The sequence below is a fragment of the Carcharodon carcharias genome, chromosome 20 (assembly GCF_017639515.1).
Source record: "Carcharodon carcharias isolate sCarCar2 chromosome 20, sCarCar2.pri, whole genome shotgun sequence".
Classification (NCBI taxonomy): domain Eukaryota; kingdom Metazoa; phylum Chordata; class Chondrichthyes; order Lamniformes; family Lamnidae; genus Carcharodon; species Carcharodon carcharias.
Window position 1 is genome coordinate 100,614,681 of NC_054486.1, and position 17,414 is coordinate 100,632,094.

General features: G+C 44.2%; 1 protein-coding gene across 1 annotated transcript in view; it reads left to right on the forward strand.

Moving 5' to 3' along the window:
* The window catches only part of ak7b (adenylate kinase 7b), a 65,607-nt gene that overhangs the window by 17,987 nt on the left and 30,206 nt on the right, over positions 1 to 17,414 (forward strand). The window contains exons 6-11 of the mRNA XM_041214762.1: positions 1,051 to 1,134; positions 7,376 to 7,464; positions 10,648 to 10,738; positions 12,957 to 13,031; positions 14,281 to 14,430; positions 15,566 to 15,694. Of these exons, the coding sequence (XP_041070696.1) occupies positions 1,051 to 1,134; positions 7,376 to 7,464; positions 10,648 to 10,738; positions 12,957 to 13,031; positions 14,281 to 14,430; positions 15,566 to 15,694 (618 nt within the window). The remainder of the gene's footprint in view (positions 1 to 1,050; positions 1,135 to 7,375; positions 7,465 to 10,647; positions 10,739 to 12,956; positions 13,032 to 14,280; positions 14,431 to 15,565; positions 15,695 to 17,414) is intronic.

Consider the following 17,414-nt stretch of genomic DNA (forward strand, 5'->3'; position numbering starts at 1 on the left):
GGGACTGACATATGAGGAGAGATTCATTTGGTTAGGATTATATTTGCTGGAGTTCAGAAGAATGAGGGGGGACCTCATAGAAACCTATAAAATTCTAACAGGACTAGACAGGGTAGATACAGGAAGGATGTCCCCAGTGGTGGGGGAGTCCAGAACCAGGGTCACAGTCTGAGGATATGGGGTAGACCATTTAGGACTGAGATGAGAAATTTCTTCACCCAGAGAGTGGTGAGCCTGTGGAATTCACTACTGCAAAAAGTAGTTGAGGCCAAAACATTGTATGTGTTCAAGAAGGAGTTAGATATAGCTCTCTGGGTGAAAGGGGTCAAAGGATATGGGGAAAAAGTGGGAGCAGGCTATTGAGTTGCTTGATCAGCCATGATCATAATGAATGGCGGAGCAGGCTTGAAGGGCCAAATGGCCTACTCCTGCTCCTATTTTCTATGTTCTTATGAATGTATATGTGGACAAACCAATATAACTGTTCCAGGGGGAGGAGTGGAGGGGTGATTGTAGGGCAAGGCCTGTGCATGGGAGTTCCCCATATGGTTAGTAACTGAACTCAGCAACTCTGGTGCCAAGTGAAGGTCAGGCTCTTACCTGCAGCATGGAGAAATCACAGGGAGAGTACATGCGTGTTGACAGCAATGTGAGAACAGTGGATGGATGAGGATGGAAGAATACATGCTGACAGGTGAGAACAGGGATCGATGACTGATGATAGCATGAGGACAGAGCCTAACCACAGATGATAGCATGAAAATGGAGCTTGAGTGTCGACAACAGTGTGAGGACTATCAAAAAATGTTCAGTATGACTCATTGTTACACTATATTTTTAAGTAGATCTTGAAGCAGACTGTAACAGTTTTGAAGTTCGTTTAGTATTTGTTACTACTTTGTTTTTTCAGCTAAGAGAAATGAATAAATTAAATGGTCAATGATTGGAATGGTCTATTTTATATGCATGTTGCATGATTTACATCTGTTAACGCTGCATTGATCAATCAATTTATTTGTGAGGAAAATACTTTGCATTTGTTGTTTTTAGAAGAAGCGCAAGTTTGCCACATACGTTATTGCTTCTGGACTTGTTTATGGAATGGAAGAAGATACATTTCACTACTTTTTCAAGGTAAAGAATATGTGAAGATTATGTTTATCACCATTTTGCAAAGGTCTTGAGTATACAGAAATTATAACTTGACCCATAGCATCAGTTCTTTTCTGTACTGTAATATATGGAAGGTGTCCTTGACAGTGCTATCAAACAGCACTTTCACAGCCATAACCTGACCTGTTCACTGGCACTCATTTTGGGTTCTGCCAGGACCACTCAGTTCCTGACCTCATTACAGCCTGGTCTAAACATGGACAAAAGAGTTGAATTCAAGAGGTGAGGTGACAGTGACTTCCCTCGACATCAAGGCAGCATTTGACTGAGTGAGCAATCAAGGACCCCCAGCAAAACTGAAGTCATTGGGAATCAGGGGGAAAACCCTCCACTAGGAATCATACCTAGCACAAAGGGAGATGGTTGTAGTTGTTGGAGGTCAATCATCTCAGTCCCAGGACATCACTGCAGGAGCTCTTCAGGGTAGTGTCCAAGGCCCAGCCATCTTCAGCTGCTTCATCAGTGACCTTCCCTCCATCATTAGGTCAGAAGTGAGGATGGCTGCTGATGATTGCACAGTGTTCAGTCCTACTCACAGCTCCTCAGATACTGAAGCAGTCCATTTCCATATGCAGCAAGACCTAGACAACATTCAAGCTTGGACTGATAAGTGGCAAGTAACATTTGTACCACACAAGTGCTAGGCAATGACCATCTCCAACAAGAGAGAATCCAACCATCACCCCTTGACATTCAATGCCATTACCATCACTGAATCCAACACTGTCAACATCCTGGGAGTTGCCATTGACCAGAAACTGAACTGGACCAACCATATAAATACTGTGACAAAAACAAAAATAGCTGGAAAAACTCAGCAGGTCTGACAGCATCTGTGGAGAGGAACACAGTTCACATTTCGAGTCCATATAACTCTTCATCAGAACTAAGGAAATAGAGAAATGAGGTGAAATATAAGCTGGTTGAGGGGGTTGGGACAGGTAGAGGTGGATAGAGGGCCAGTGATAGGTGGAGGCAAAGAAGAAATTGCCAAAGATGTCATGGACAAAAGGACAAAGGGGTGTTGACAGTGGTGATATTATCTAAGGAATGTGCTAACGGGGACATTAAGGGTAGCAAGCAGGACAAGCAAGTGACAGATGGCCCTAGTGGGGGTGGGGTGGGGGGAAGGGATCGAAATGGGCTAAAAGGTGGAGATAAAACAATAGATCGAAATGAATTTAAAAATAGGTGGAAAAAGAAAAATATTGTTAAAAAATTATAAATTGTTGGAAAAAGGGGGATCGGAAAGGGGGTGGGGATGGAGGAGAGAGTTCATGATCTGAGATTGTTGAACTCAATATTAAGTCCGGAAGGCTGTAAAGTCAGAAGATGAGGTGCTGTTCCTCCAGTTTGCATTGAGCTTCACTGGAACATTGCAGCAGGCCAAGGATGGACATGTGGGCATGAGAGCAGGGCGGTGTGTTGAAATGGCAAGCAACAGGGAGGTCTGGGTCATTCTTGCGGACAGACTGAAGGTGTTCCACAAAGTGGTCACCCAGTCTGCGTTTGGTCTCGCCAATGTAGAGGAGACCGCATTGGGAGCAGCGAATGCAGTAGACTAAATTGAGGGAAGTGCAAGTGAAGTGCTGCTTCACTTGAAAGGAGTGTTTGGGTCCTTGGACGGTGAGGAGGGGGGAAGTAAAGGGACAGGTGTTGCACCTCCTGTGGTTGCATGGAAATACTGTGGCTCCAAGAGCAGTTTAGAGGCTGGGAATCCTGCGATGAGTGGCTCACCTCCTGATTCCCCAAAGCCTGTCCACCATTTACAAGGCATAAGTCAAGAGTGTGATGGAATACTCTACACTTGCCTGAATGAGTGCAGCTCCAACAATACCCAAAAAGCTCGACAGCATCCAGGACAAAGCAGCCCGCTTGACTGGCACTCCATCCAGCTCCTTAAAAAAAATTCACTCTCAACCACCAACACACAGTGGCAGCAGTGTGTACAATCTACAAGATGCACTGCAGCAACTCATCAAGGCTCCTTTGACAGCATCTTCCAAATCCTTGACCTCTCCCACCTAGAAGGACAAGGACAGCAGATGCATGGGAATGCCACCACCTCCAAGCCACACACCTGACTTGGAACTATATTGCCATTCCTTCACTGTTGCTGCGTCTAAATCCTGGAACTCCCTCCCTAACAACACTGTACTTGTACCTACACCACATAGTCTGCAGGGGTTCAAGAAAGCAGCTCAGCACCCACTTCTCAAGGGAAATTAGGGATGGGCAACAAATGCTGGCCTAACTAGCAATGCCCACATTCTGTGAAAGAATAAAAAATAACATTCTGATTTTTTTTTTCATTTGTTCATTGGATGTGGGCATCGCTGGCTAGGCCAGCATTTATTGCCATCCCTAATTGCCCTTGAGAAGGTGGTGGTGTGCTGCCTTCTTGAACCGCTACAGCCCATGTATTGTAGGAACACGCACATAGCTTTTAGGAAGGGAGTTCTAGGATTTTGACCAAGTGACAGTGAAGGAATGACATTATAGTTCCAAGTCAGGGTGGTGCCTGACTTGGAGGGGAACTTGCAGGTGGTGTCGTAGCTGTACCGGAACCGCTTGACTAGGGCACAGCAAGTTCTGGAGCACAAGTTTTCAATACTATTCCCAGATTGTTGACAGTGCCCATAGGCTTTGCAGTATCCAGTGCCTTCAGCTGTTTCTTGATATCGCGTGGAGTGAATTGAATTGGCTGAAGACTGGCACCTGTGATGCTGGGGCCTCAGGAGGAGGCCGAGATGGATCATTTATTCGGCACTTCTGGCTGAAGATGGCTGCAAATGCTTCAGCTTCGTCTTTTGCACTGATGTGCTGAGCTCCCCCATCATTTAGGATGAGGATTTTTGTGGAGCCTCCTCCTCCAGTGAGTTGTTTAATTGCACATCACCATTCACGACAGGATGCGGCAGGACTGCAGAGCTTAGATCTGATCCGTTGGTTGTGGGATTGCTTAGCTCTGTCTATTGCATGCTCCTTCCACTGTTTGGCATGTGCTTCACCAGGTTGACGCCTCATTTTCAGGTGTGCCAGGTGCTGCTCCTGGCATGCCTTCCTGCTTTCTTCATTGAACCAGGGTTGATCCCCCCAGCTTGATGGTAATGGTAGCGTGGGGAATATGCCGGGCCTTGGGATTACAGATTGTGATTGAGTATAATTCTGCTGCTGATGATGGTCCACAGCCCCTCATGGATGCTCAATTTTAAGTTGATTGCCACACAATACAATGGAGGACATCCTCAACGGGAGTTGATCTCCACAAGGACTGTGCTGTGGTCACTCCTACCAATACTGTCATGGACAGATGCATCTGTAACAGGTAGATTGGTGAGGATAAGGTGAAGTAGGTTTTTCCCTTTTAGTTCCCTCACCATCTGCCAAAGATCCAGTGTAGCAACTATGTCCTTCAGGACTCGGCCAGTTCTCTCAGTAGTGGTGCTACTGAGGCACTCATGGTGATGGATATTGAAGTCCCCACCCAGAGTACATTTTGTGCGCTTGCCACCCTCAGTGCTTTCTCCAAGTGGTGGTCAACATGGAGGAGCACTGATTCATCAGCTGAGGGGGGACTGTAGGTGGTAACCAGCAGGAGGTTTCCTTGTCCATGTTTGACCCAATGCCATGAGACTTCATGGGGTCTGGAGTTAATGTTGAGGACTTCCATGGTAACTCCCTCCTGACTGTAGGCCACTGTGCGCCACCTCTGGTGATGGTGGTGCCTGGGACATTGTCTGTAAGGTAAGATTCTGTAAGTATGATTATGTTGTTTGACTGGTCTGTAAGACAGCTCTCCCAAATTTGGGACAAGCTCGCAGATGTTCATAAGGAAGACCTTGCAGGGATGACAGGGCTGGGTGTGGTGTTGCCTAGGTCGATGCCGGGTGATCCATCCGGTTTCATTCCTTTTAGACTTTGAGCGGCATCATCTGGTCCCGTTGGCAGCGGGTGTCATGGCGGTCGTGAGCGGACGATGTGGTGAGAAGACCAAAAATCGGTTTTACACCGTTGTGAAATCAGTTTGCGATCGTCCACTACACTGGCCAATGGCGGGCTACATCTACCACTGCCGCAAATCGGGAACCTAATTTCAATGCTTTAGCATCTCATATAATCCCTGCTCGCTGGAATCATCCTCCCATGCTGGATCATACGGGCACATCTTAACGACGTGTTTCACACCTGACATAGTGACGTGCACCTAGCAACTTGCACTTCACTCAAGACCGATTTTTGTTTGCCTACCTTGCTTCGGGCACTTGTAGTCATCAGTGCCAGGCTTCGCAGGCAGCACCGCATCACTTTTAGGGGGGCTCACGGGCAGGTCTGTACCAACCAGACCAGCCATAAGGTGGGGGTGGCTTTTCAGTGGCTGCAGGGCTAGGGCTTGCTTAGCGAAGGGGCAGAAGTGGCCTCAAGCATGGGAAGAGGCTGCGGAACAAGGGCTGTACTGGGAAAGAGGGGTATCCCAAGGTGTGTGTGGGGGCACATGTTGATCTGCGCAGCATGGATGAGATCATTCAACCTCTTTCTGCACTGGATGGCCAACTCTTCTTTGCAGCCTTAGCACTGACCACCACTGCCACCGCCTCCTAAACCAGAGTGGTGAGATTGCTGGAACTCCTGCAGCCCGTGCAGGGGTGAAGGACATCACAGCAGGCCTCCAAAAGGCACTCCAGTGACGGGTCGCTGAACTCTTCTTGGCTTTTAGAGCTATGTCTTCACTGGAGCAGTCCTGGGCTGTAAGCATTGAGAAGTGTGCACACAGCTGCAGTTTAAATATGGCGTCCAGCATGAGGAATTGGCAAGGTAACGCCATGGTGGGAAAATCACAGGCCATCCGCAACGAGACGGCGTGTTTCCTGTGGCTGCATAACTAATGAGGTAGGAAGCGGACGATATGGCGTGAAAACTCCCCCCATTGCGGCCGGCAGGTAAAACAATTTTTTTCATGCCCGTTACCACACTTAGTGCAATTCTGGGATTATTCCACCCTTTGTAGCGGTTTGATGCAACTGCGTGGCTTGCTAGGCCATTTCAAAGGGAATTTAAGAGTCAACCACATTGCTGTGGGTCTGGATTCACATCCATGCCAGACCCAACAGCAGATTTCCTACTCTGAAGGGCATTAGTGAACCAGATGATAATTGACAATGATCTTGTGGTCACCTTTAGACTAGCTTTTAATTCTGCCAGCTGCTATGGTGGGACTTAAAACCCAGAGCTTTAGTCTGGACTTCTGGATTACTAATCCAGTGACATTACCACTATGCTACCACCTCCCCTTAGTTGTTGTTTTACTTTATTGAAAAGAAGCATAAAATTTGCAGGTATCTGAAGAAAGGCCATCTGATGTTGGAACCCTCATTCATCCCTTTGTTATGTCTAGATTTGGCTATTACAACACACTGCTGGCTGATTTTCCATATTCTACCCTCCATAAACCTGAGGTCATCCAAAACTCTTCTGCCCATGTCTTTGCTCGACCAGGTCCCACCCCTGGGATCCCTGTGCTCGCTGAACTACTCTGGCTCCCGGTCAAGTATTGTCTTGGTTTTAACATTCTGATCCTTATTTTCAAAGCCCCCATGATCTCACCGCTCTCTGCCTCTGTAATCTCCTCCATTCCTAAAACCCCCTGATATTACTGTGCTCATCTCATTCTGGCCTCATGAGCATCCCTGATTTCACCATTGCTGGCCATGCCTTCAGCTGCCTAGCCCCTGAGCTCTGCAATAAACACTCTAAAGTCCTCTGCTGTTCTACCTCTCTTTCTTCCTTGAAGGTGCTCCTTAAAAACTACCTCTGACCATCTTAAAATCGGGCTTAAAATCGCCTGATGTGGCTCAGTATCTTAATTTTATTTTATAATGCTCTTGCGATGCACCTTGGGGCATTTTATTATGTGAAAGGTGCTATCTAAATATATATATTGCTGTTACTGAAATTCATTTGATTTTATTGTGACCAGGACTGCATTATATGATGTTTGCCCAAAATGATTATGTCATTTCACAACTTTGTTCCAATGGATGTGTCAAAAATGGATGTTATCTTGGACTGCTAGTACTGATGACCTTATGTGTGTTTGTTGTGTTTAATGCTGTGGTATTATTCTCATGAGGTTTGCACACTTCAAACATTATGCCAGTATAAGCAATTCTGACCTCATGTGAATGTTTGTTTCTGTATTTAGGAGGCCTGGCTTGGGCTGAATCCAGCAATATCATGCTTTGGAGAGGGAAAAAATATTGTTCCAACCATTCATGTCCAAGACTTAGCTTCGTAAGTATAGAACAAAAGCAAAGAGAAGAACTTCACTTTAAAGTCAAGAATATCAGCGGTGCTGTACTCCTTGCTTAATTTAATGTAAGGAGTACAGTTTAGTCAACTGTCCCAAGTACATAATTCTGTTGCATACAGCAATTCTGTCATTACCATCATAACTAGACAGTCTTGTAGCCCTGTTGGTTCTTCACCTGTCTTTTAAGTTAATTGGATCCTTGAGGGACTGGCTGTGACTTATTCTATGCCGTCCTCAACCTAAGTGAAAACTATACTTTATGTTTCTTAAAACATGTAATTTTCATTAACATTTTAAAGATGTGATTAAACAATAGAAGTTGGTTCCTCATTTGGCAGTAATTGAAGTTAGCCCAGTTTATTGCATGGCTTGCTTGTGCTTTCCCTTATTATTTCATCATATAGTAAACCCTTGAAATAGATGCTTGAAATGGAAGGAGGAGTAGATTTGATCATTTTCTCTTCTTTTCTGCAGAATGGCCCTCTTGCTGGGTCACAGTATCATGAGTATAGGATGACTTCCTGCATTTTGTTCAAATGCTATTCATAAAGAAAAATAAAGACTTGCATTTACATAGCATCTTTCATGAACACCAGATGTCTCAAAGTGCTTTACAACTAACGAAATACTTTTAAAGTGTAGTCACTGCTGTAATGTGGCAGCCAAACAGCAGAGTGATGATAATAACCTGAAAATCTTTTTTTGTGATGTTGACTGGGGGATAAATATTGGCCAGGATACCAGGGATAACTCCCCTACTTTTCTTTGAAATAGTCCCATGGGATTTTTTTGTGTTTACCTGAGAGGGTAGATGGGGCCTCAGTTTAATGTCTCATGAAAGACGGCACCTCAAATAGTGCAGCACTCCGTGCAGTACTGCACTGGAGGATTAGGCTTGTCTTTTGTGCTCAAGTCCTAGAGTGGGACTTCAACCTGCAACCTCCTGACAGACGACCAACTGAGCCACTGCTGGCAATCATTTCAGTTATTCAGTGTGAACCCTGACAGTGAGTTTTGGCAGGATATTGAACCACAGCAATGTTACACCCAAACCAGATCTTGCCCTTATCAAAGTCTGGACACAATGGGAATGAAGTTAGGCTTAGTGGGTATCATAAAATGGGCAGTATCCTATTGGACACCCATTATACTTCTGACTCAACATCCAGTTACATTTATTTTAACAGAACTGGATTTCATATGGGGCCCATAACAAGCAGATGATGCAATGACACCCAATTAGCACATCTTTTCAAGATGAATTTCTATCCTATTCCTACAGCAAAACTCACTGGACAGTGATCAGGAAGGACACCCTGGTGAATTTTGCCCTTGCTAACTGAGGTGTGATGTCAACCATGGTGCCCCTATCATTGCCCAAAACTGAGATGAACTAACTGAGCTCATGACAAGGGATTGAACCCGGGACCTTCCTCATTTGAATCACTCAGGTGCTTAATAAAGTTGCTGAGCCTTAAGGAGAGCCTCTTACATGCATATTTTATTCAAAGGACTTCATTCTTTTGAAAAAAATACAGTTGTAAAAATGTTAATTTATATTTTTTAAAATAACGTCAAATACTAAAGTATCCCCAGTGTTCTGGTCAATATTTACCCCTCAATGCAACAGTAAACTGAGGCCCTGTCTGGTCTTTCAGTTGGAAGTAAAAGAGCCCATGGCATTATTTTGAAACAGGTTATCAGGTCACTTAGCACAAAATATTCTGTCTCTAACATGTTGTTGTAGCCAGAGTATTTATGTGACTGGTCCAGTTAAGTTTCTAGTCAATGGTGAACCCCCACACTCCGTCTTCCCCCCACCTCAGGATGTTGGTAGCAGGCAATTCAACATTGGTAATGTGATTAAATGTAATCCCAAGCAAAGTTCTATCTTATTGGGCCTCATTGTCTTCTTTTGTTTCAGTTACACCAATGTTTATGTCTCTACTGAGGTATATAATGTTTTCAGAACTAAAGAACAAAGTGTGCAAGAAGTTAAACAGAACTGTACTTTAAAAAAAATTCAACTTTAAAGATAACCACAGCTGTGGCTCAGTTGGTAGCATGCTCAGCTCTGAGTTAGAGGGTTGTTGGTTCAAGTGTCACTCCAGGACTTCAGCATAAAAATCAAGGCTGATGCACCAGTGCAGCATTGAGGGAGCATCAGAGGTGTCATGTTTCAGATGTGACAGTAAACTGAGGCCCTGTCTGCTCTTTCAGGTGGGCGTAAAAGAACCCATGGCACTATTTTGAAAAGAGAAGGGGACTTATCCCCAATGTTCTGGTTAATATTTACCCCTCAATCAATATTACAAAAAAAACAGATTATTGGCTCACTTAGCACAGAATATTCTAACACGCTGTTATAGCCAGAGTATATGACTGGTCCAGTTAAGTTTCTAGTCAATGATGAACCCCCACACCTCAACTACCTGCCCCCAGGATGTTGGTAGCAGGGAATTCAACATTGGTAATGTGATTAAATGTCATGGGGAGGTTTTCTTTTGTTGGAAATGGTCAGCCTGACACTTTTGTGGCATCACTCAGCAGCCCAGACCTGATTGTTGTATGCAGGAATGGGAGCGCTTCATTAGCTGGGGAGTTGCAAATGTAACTGAAAACTGCAATCATCAGCAAACATCCCTACTTCTGGCCCTATGATGGAGGATGGTCATTGATGAAGCAGCACATGAGCCTTGGACACTTTCCTGAGGAACTCCTGATATCTCAGGGCTAAGGTGGTTGGCCTCCATAACCGTCTTCCTTTGGTTTTAATAGCAACAGGAGAGGTGAAAATAAATAAAGAGTTTTGTAATGAGTGTTAGGGGTGATTCCTCACTCCTTTTGGGGAGCTGTTCTCATTGGGAGTCCAGGTCAGAGAATAGGGGTACAATATTGTGGCTATACGGTATCTCATTCTTACAATCCTTTCAAGTGTGACTTTTCCCATTGAGATCAGAGAATCACCCCTTAATTTAGACTTGTTGAAGTATCACTTTCATATGGATTTATTGTTTTTGTTTGGTAAATTATCTCAAATTTCTAGGCAGGTGAAAGTGAAAGACACCATGTGGTTATTCCAGCACCAGTGTATACATGGACCAGTGTATTTATGAGTTTATGCTCTTTCAAAGGAGTGACATTTTTTTGGCCTTACCTTGCAGAGTGTTACAAAATGTAATGGAACGTAAACCAAAATCGTACTACATTCTTGCACTGGATGACTCAAAGCACCAGCTGAAAGAGATACTCAAGGTAAATGCTTAGAGGTCCTTCCTGAAAGAAAGATGTGCATTTATATAGCACCTTTCACTTCCACCGGATGTTTGAAAGCTCTTTACAGGCAATAAAGTACTTTTGAAGTGTAGTCACTGTTATAACTGTTATAATCTAAAACGATAAGTTTCAATCTGTTCTATTTTGATTGTGTCATGTCATCTTATAGGGAAAAATTATCCCCCCGTTGGGGGGAAAGTGCAGATGCGGGTGCGGGTTGGCGTGCCTCCGATCGGCGCCCTTGATTGGGGGCGTGCTGCCATTTTACAGGGGCTGGCCAAATAAGGCCCGCCCAGCGTGACATCTGCCAGGAAGCTCCCTGTGCGGGCGGGGTGGGGGCTTTCCCTCAGCCAGGAGTGCGTGTGTGCAAAAGAGCGCACTGATTTCCCCAAGGCTAAGTGCTGCCTCAGGTAGATCGGCTCGGAATTAAAACTTTTAAGACAAATGTTAAAAAAAATTTCCCTGACATGTCTCCTTGTGTGGCACTGTCACATGAGTTGGGACATGTCCATCACTTTTAGTGAAACCTTTATTAGGTATTTAAAAACCCCCATGAAACCTCATCCCACCAGTGGATGAGGTTTCATGCTTTTTCTTAAGCCCGCCAGGGCTCCCGGCCTGCCCGCCAACCCTAAGGTTGGATGGGCAGCCCTGTTAATTACCTAAATTGGTTTATTAATGGCCTCAGTAGGCCACTGACAGGTCGGCAGGTGCACAGCTGACTCGGCTGCGCCCCCACCGAGCTGAAAATGGAAATGATGCAGGGTGACATTGGGAGTTCTGCACTACGTCATCACGCGTCATTTTATGCGTCGGTGAGCAGGCCCCACCCCCGCTTGCCAACCAGAAGATCCTCCCCATAAAGTACATAAAATGTAATAGCATATAAATACTTCCAATGACGGATCATTTACTTGCTTTGCTTTCATCTTAACCTGCGGAACGTAAGAACATAAGATATAGGAGCAGGATTGGCCATTTGGCCCCTTGAGCTTGCTCTGCCAGTCAGTAAGATCAGGGCTGATCTGACTGTGACCTTAACTCTACCTTCCAGCCTGCTCCTCTCCCTTTTGACTCCCTTGTCACTCAAACATATGCAAGAAATTACTAGGAATCAACCTAGTCAACCTCCTCTGTACTGCCTCCAATGCAAGTATATCCCTCCTTAAATAAGTATACCAAAACTGTACACAGTGCTCCAGGTGTAGTCTTACCAATGCCCTGTAAAGTTGGAACAAGACTTTACTTTTATACTCCATTGCTCCCTTGCAATGAAGTTCAACATTCCATTTGCCTTGCTGGTTATTTGCTGTACCTGCAAAATGTGTGACCAACTCTCCCTACATCTCCATTTCCACAAAACTCTGGTTGCAATAAGCCAGCCTTGAACTCATTCACTTATGAGTCCAGGGAAGGGGTCCCTCGCATAACCCATTCACCTCCCCACACAGCCTTGAGCTCACCACGGTCTAAACCAACATGGGCTGTCCTCATTGCTGACTGGAAGTCCCTGTCAGCATGGTAATGAGGCCTTAATAGGTTCTATAATTAACTATAAATGGCTTCAATCGATTGTCCATCACTGTCCAGTGGGTAGCCGATCTAACCTGAGTTGTTCCTCATACAAAATGGCTTGGAATCGGGATCATGGGGCCAAACTGGCTCGGAGGCTGGTGGTGCAAATTTGTGTGCCCATCCCACCTCCTGACCGTTGGACATTTTGTCCTTGAGCTGACATTTTGGGTGTCATTCTGTTGCAGGTTTCATGTGAATGTTAAAGTTGTAATGGCAATTTTCAGAGAAATAGAGTTCTCATGGTGTCCCGGTCAACATTGCTCCCAACCAATACCACACATTAACTAGTCATTTACCTCAGTTCTTTTTGTGGGATGTTATTGGTGCAGTACGTACACCTCTTTTGTTTATACAACAGTCAATAGACTTCAAAAGTGATTCATTGTGTGATATGCTTTGAGACATTTGGACATGATAATTCCATATAGGGATGTTTCCTCGTATCATTGGGTCAACTATATCAGCATTGGAAATTTAGCCATCGATCTCCAGATCTGTATTGCTCAATTCTATCTTAGACGGTACCTTCAAGTGCTAGGCAGTTGGGTGATCTGTAAAGAATAGCTTAATCTAGAATCCAGTACTGTTGGAGACCTAGTAAATATAGTAATTATCTTGACAGGCAATCAGCAAACTTGGACCTGGCAAGATCCAGCATGTTCCTGAAGGAGATGCCCTGCTCAACTATGACTTGACAGTTAGTACATCATTTATTTCAATCTTTAACCATGCTTATGCTTAACTGCTTGAGTCGCCATTGTATTCAGCAAAATAACAAATAGGCTTTCCATGGCTGCTGCAGTTTTACCAATGTTGCCCATGTCCTGAGAGCAAAAACGCAGGTTATTTCCAAAACATTGTTGCTGCTGAATGTACTTTCTTCAATAGCATTAATATTTGAAAATCTTATTTGTGCAGCCATTGTTTCTTTCATAAAATTGGGAATTATTGAACTGGGAATTGAACTATAGAGTCTCGACATGCTGCACATTGCCCATTAGGAACCATTAATGGGAAAGGACAGAATAGCAAGCAGCGAGAGAATGAGAAGAATGATGAAAAGAAAGAGAATTTGGCTAAGTCAATTGAAAGGAAGAAACAAGGCTGGAGAATGTGGGAAGCAAGAATAGGAGATAAATTGGAGGCAATGATGAGTTGGCAGGCAGACTTCAGAGGGACCAGAGTGAAACTGGACAAATTATTGGAAGAGAAGGCATGAGGCAGGAACAGTTGCAAAACATACTGTGGGTGTTGACCAGTGTAAGGGGAAGGGAGGAGGTTACATTGTCTTATTTTCTACATACAAGTAGTGGATTTTGCACACTATAGAATACAGAAATAGAGAGAAGCTCATTCATCATCTGAAAAAGAAAAGGCAGGTTAACGTGTTGAGTGGCATAAAAACAGAAAATGCTTAAAATACTCAACAGGTCAAAGAACAACTGTGGAGAGAAACAGAGTTAACGTTTTAGGTTGATGACCCTTCAGATTTCTGATGAAAGGTCTTTGTCCTGAAACGTTAACTTTGTTTCTCTCTCCGCCGATGCTGCCTGACCTGCTGAATATTTCCAGCATTTTCAATTTTTATTTCAGATTTCCAGCATCTACAGTTTTTAAATACTGTGGATGCTGGAAATCTGAAACAAAAACAACAATTGCTGGAAAAACTCTTAAGAACAAGAAGAGTCATACGGACTCGAAATGTTAGCTCTGTCTTTCTCTCTACAGATGCTGTCAGACCTGCTGAGTTTTTCCTGCAATTTTTGTTTTTGTGTACAGTATTTTGCTTTTGAGTGGGCTTGTTTCACCAGAATCTTTCACTGTGGCTCTGCTAGTGTAATTTTAACTTCATCCACAAGGCAAACTTCCTTGAACCATTTTCTTTATTAATTTCACTTTTCAAAATTTGAAGTTTTAGTGTTTAAATTTGTTTTCTGTTCCAACAGCAATCAGATCTTGATCATTTGATGGTGAATCTGACAATGGAGGCTTTTTACATCAAGGAAAACTTTAACATCCAATGGGTGGCTGAAAGCGGTATTGTGGATAACATTCAGAACCTTATCAAAGAATACAAGCAATCTCGAACACTTCTGGTAAAGTGGTTTATTATCTCAGTGATTGATCATTTCTCATGGAGATCTTTTTACCAAATTTCATTTGGCTATATGAGTTTCTGGAATTTTATATTCATCTTCATACTTAATTCCTTCACATATAGAAAGAATGAACTATGGGGAAAGCAAAAGCATCTGCAACCTGATGAAAGGCCATCGACTTGAAATGTTAATTTTAATTTTGTTTCTCTCTTCACAAATGCAGCCCCACCTGCTAAGTGTTTCCAGCATTTTGAGCTTTTATTGTACCATGTCAAGATGTTTTGATGCCATCTATATTCACCCACCCCATCTTTGGACCATTCATTCTTTCCCTATAATTGACAGTGACAAATGTTGCTGTTATTTTGCACTGGATATTACTGAAAGTTAGACGAGTGCAGTGCTTATTTCTGTTGTTTTCCCTTGCCCCTCCAATTTTCTCCTATCCTGTCCTGAAGACCTTGGATCATGCTGGAGTACAGTTTGCTTCCCTCTGTTTCCTCACCCAAATGACCACTTTTTATAGGTGAGCCTAGACCAGAGTGTTCTAACCTCCAGCCAGTGCCACAAGCAGGTCCCAAGTGCTGGCAATCTGGCCACCAAAGTAACTCCATCCATTTTAATTGTTATATTCCTCTCTTTTAACCTGTTTGAATTTTGTGGGCCTGAATGCTTGACAAGTGTTGTTTTAGGTCCTCTGCTTCATTGCTTTCATTGCTGAATAACTCACAAATAACCCTCTAGACCCCACAAGGAAAGCCAAGCCCTCCCCTTCCCTTCAGTTTTCCCTCCCACAGGACCCTCCTGAAACCCCTCTTCCTTATCCCCACTATCTTCTATGCTGTAGGCCAATAATTATTTCCCACCTGTCCACACATGTGGAAGGCGGACTGGCAGTATGTTAATGAGGCCTGGGACTTATCATACACAGCCCACCATTCACCCACCCAAAACACGCCTGAAGTCTCTTTGCTAAATTAGCCAATAAGACATTTCAGCCCTGCTACCTCAGTGTTTGTTTTCTGCCTCCCCACTGAAGGATATTTATTATTTTTCTGAAAGCCTTATAAGATGTTTTGATATTCAGACAGATGCACTCAACATGTTATGATAATTATTTTATTTTCCACAGCCACTAAAAATTGCTATTCTGGGACCCCCTGCAGTGGGGAAAACCTCGGTGGCGGAAAAGTTGGCCAAGCATTACAAGCTGCACCATATCAAAATAAAAGATGTCATTGAAGAGGCTATAGCAAATCTGGTACGTTTATTCTAACCAGACATAAGAAGAGTCAAAAATGAGAAAAAACCACTTGACCCACCCAAACTCATCCCTCCAGTACTCTCACTTTCTAATTGGACCATCCAATTTTATGGCCTGAATCTTTCCCTTGTTGGGACCATGCGATTGGTGGGCCCAGGAGCAATTGGGAAACAAACCCCTGACTGCGATTAACCCCTGACTGTGATTTCACGCTGGCTGGCCAATTAATTGCCAGCCAGCGTGAAACTCGTGCTGAAAACCTCAACACTGCCAGGGTGGGGACGGGAAGAGGGCCGGCGATGACATCACCGCTGGCACAGGTGAGCACTTCAGACAGCTGCCTCAATGAGCTGCAGACCTGCAAATCACAAAACCACAGAATCACACTGTGCAGAAGAGGCCCTTCGGCTAATCGAGTCTGCACAAACACGTGAGAAACACCTGACCTCCCTACCTAATCCCATTTACCAGCACTTGGCCCATAGCCTTGAATGTTTTGACATGCCAAGTGCTCATCCAGGTATTTTTTAAAGGATGTGAGGCAACCCGCCTCCACCACCATCCCAGGCAGCGCATTCCAGACCGTCACCACCCTCTGGGTAAAAAAGTTTTTCCTCACATCCCCCCTAAACCTCCTGCCCCTCATCTTGAACTTATGCCCCCTTGTGACTGACCCTTTAACTAGGTGGAACAGCTGCTCGCTATCCACACTGTCCATGCCCCTCATAATCTTGTATACCTCGATCAGGTCGCCCCTCAGTCTTCTATGCTCCAATGAAAACAACCAAGCCTATCCAACCTCTCTTCATAACTTAAATGTTTCATCCCAGGCAATATCCTGGTGAATCTCCTCTGCACCCCCTCCAGTGTAATCACATCCTTCCTATAATGTGGCGACCAGAACTGCACATAGTAGTTCAGTTGTGGCCTCACCAATGTTCTATACAACTCCAAATGACCTCCCTACTTTTGTAATTTATGCCTCGATTGATAAAGACAAGTGTCCCATATGCCTTTTTCACCACCCCACTAACATGCCTCTCCACCTTCAGAGATCTATGGACACACACACCAAGGTCCTTTTGTACCTCAGAACTTCCTAGTGTCATGCCATTCATTAAATACTTCCTTGTCAAATTACTCCTTCCAAAGTGTATCACCACACACTTTTCAGGGTTAAATTCCATCTGCCACTTATCTGCCCACTTGACCATCCTGTCTATGTCTTCCTGTAGCCCAAGACACTCAACCTCACTGTTACCAACCCGGCCAATCTTTATGTTATCCGCAAACTTACTAATCCAAGCCCCCACAAAATCATCTATGCCGTTTATATAAATGGTGAATAATAGGGGACCCAGCACAGATCCCTGTGGTATGCCACTAAACACTGGCTTGCAGTCAATAAAGCAGCCTTCTGTCATCACCCTCTGTCTCCTACAACTAAGCTAATTTTGAATCCGCCTTTTCAAATTACCCTGTATCCCATGTGCATTTGCCTTCTTTATAAGTTCCCCCATGTGGGACCTTGTCAAAGGCTTTGCTGAAATCCATATAAACTACATCAACTGCACTATCCTCATCTACACACCTGGTCACCTCCTCAAAAAATTCGATCAAATTTGTTAGGCATGACCTCCCTCTGACAAAGCCATGCTGACTATCTGTGATCAAATCTTGCCTCTCCAAGTGGAGATAGATTCTCTCCTTCAGAACT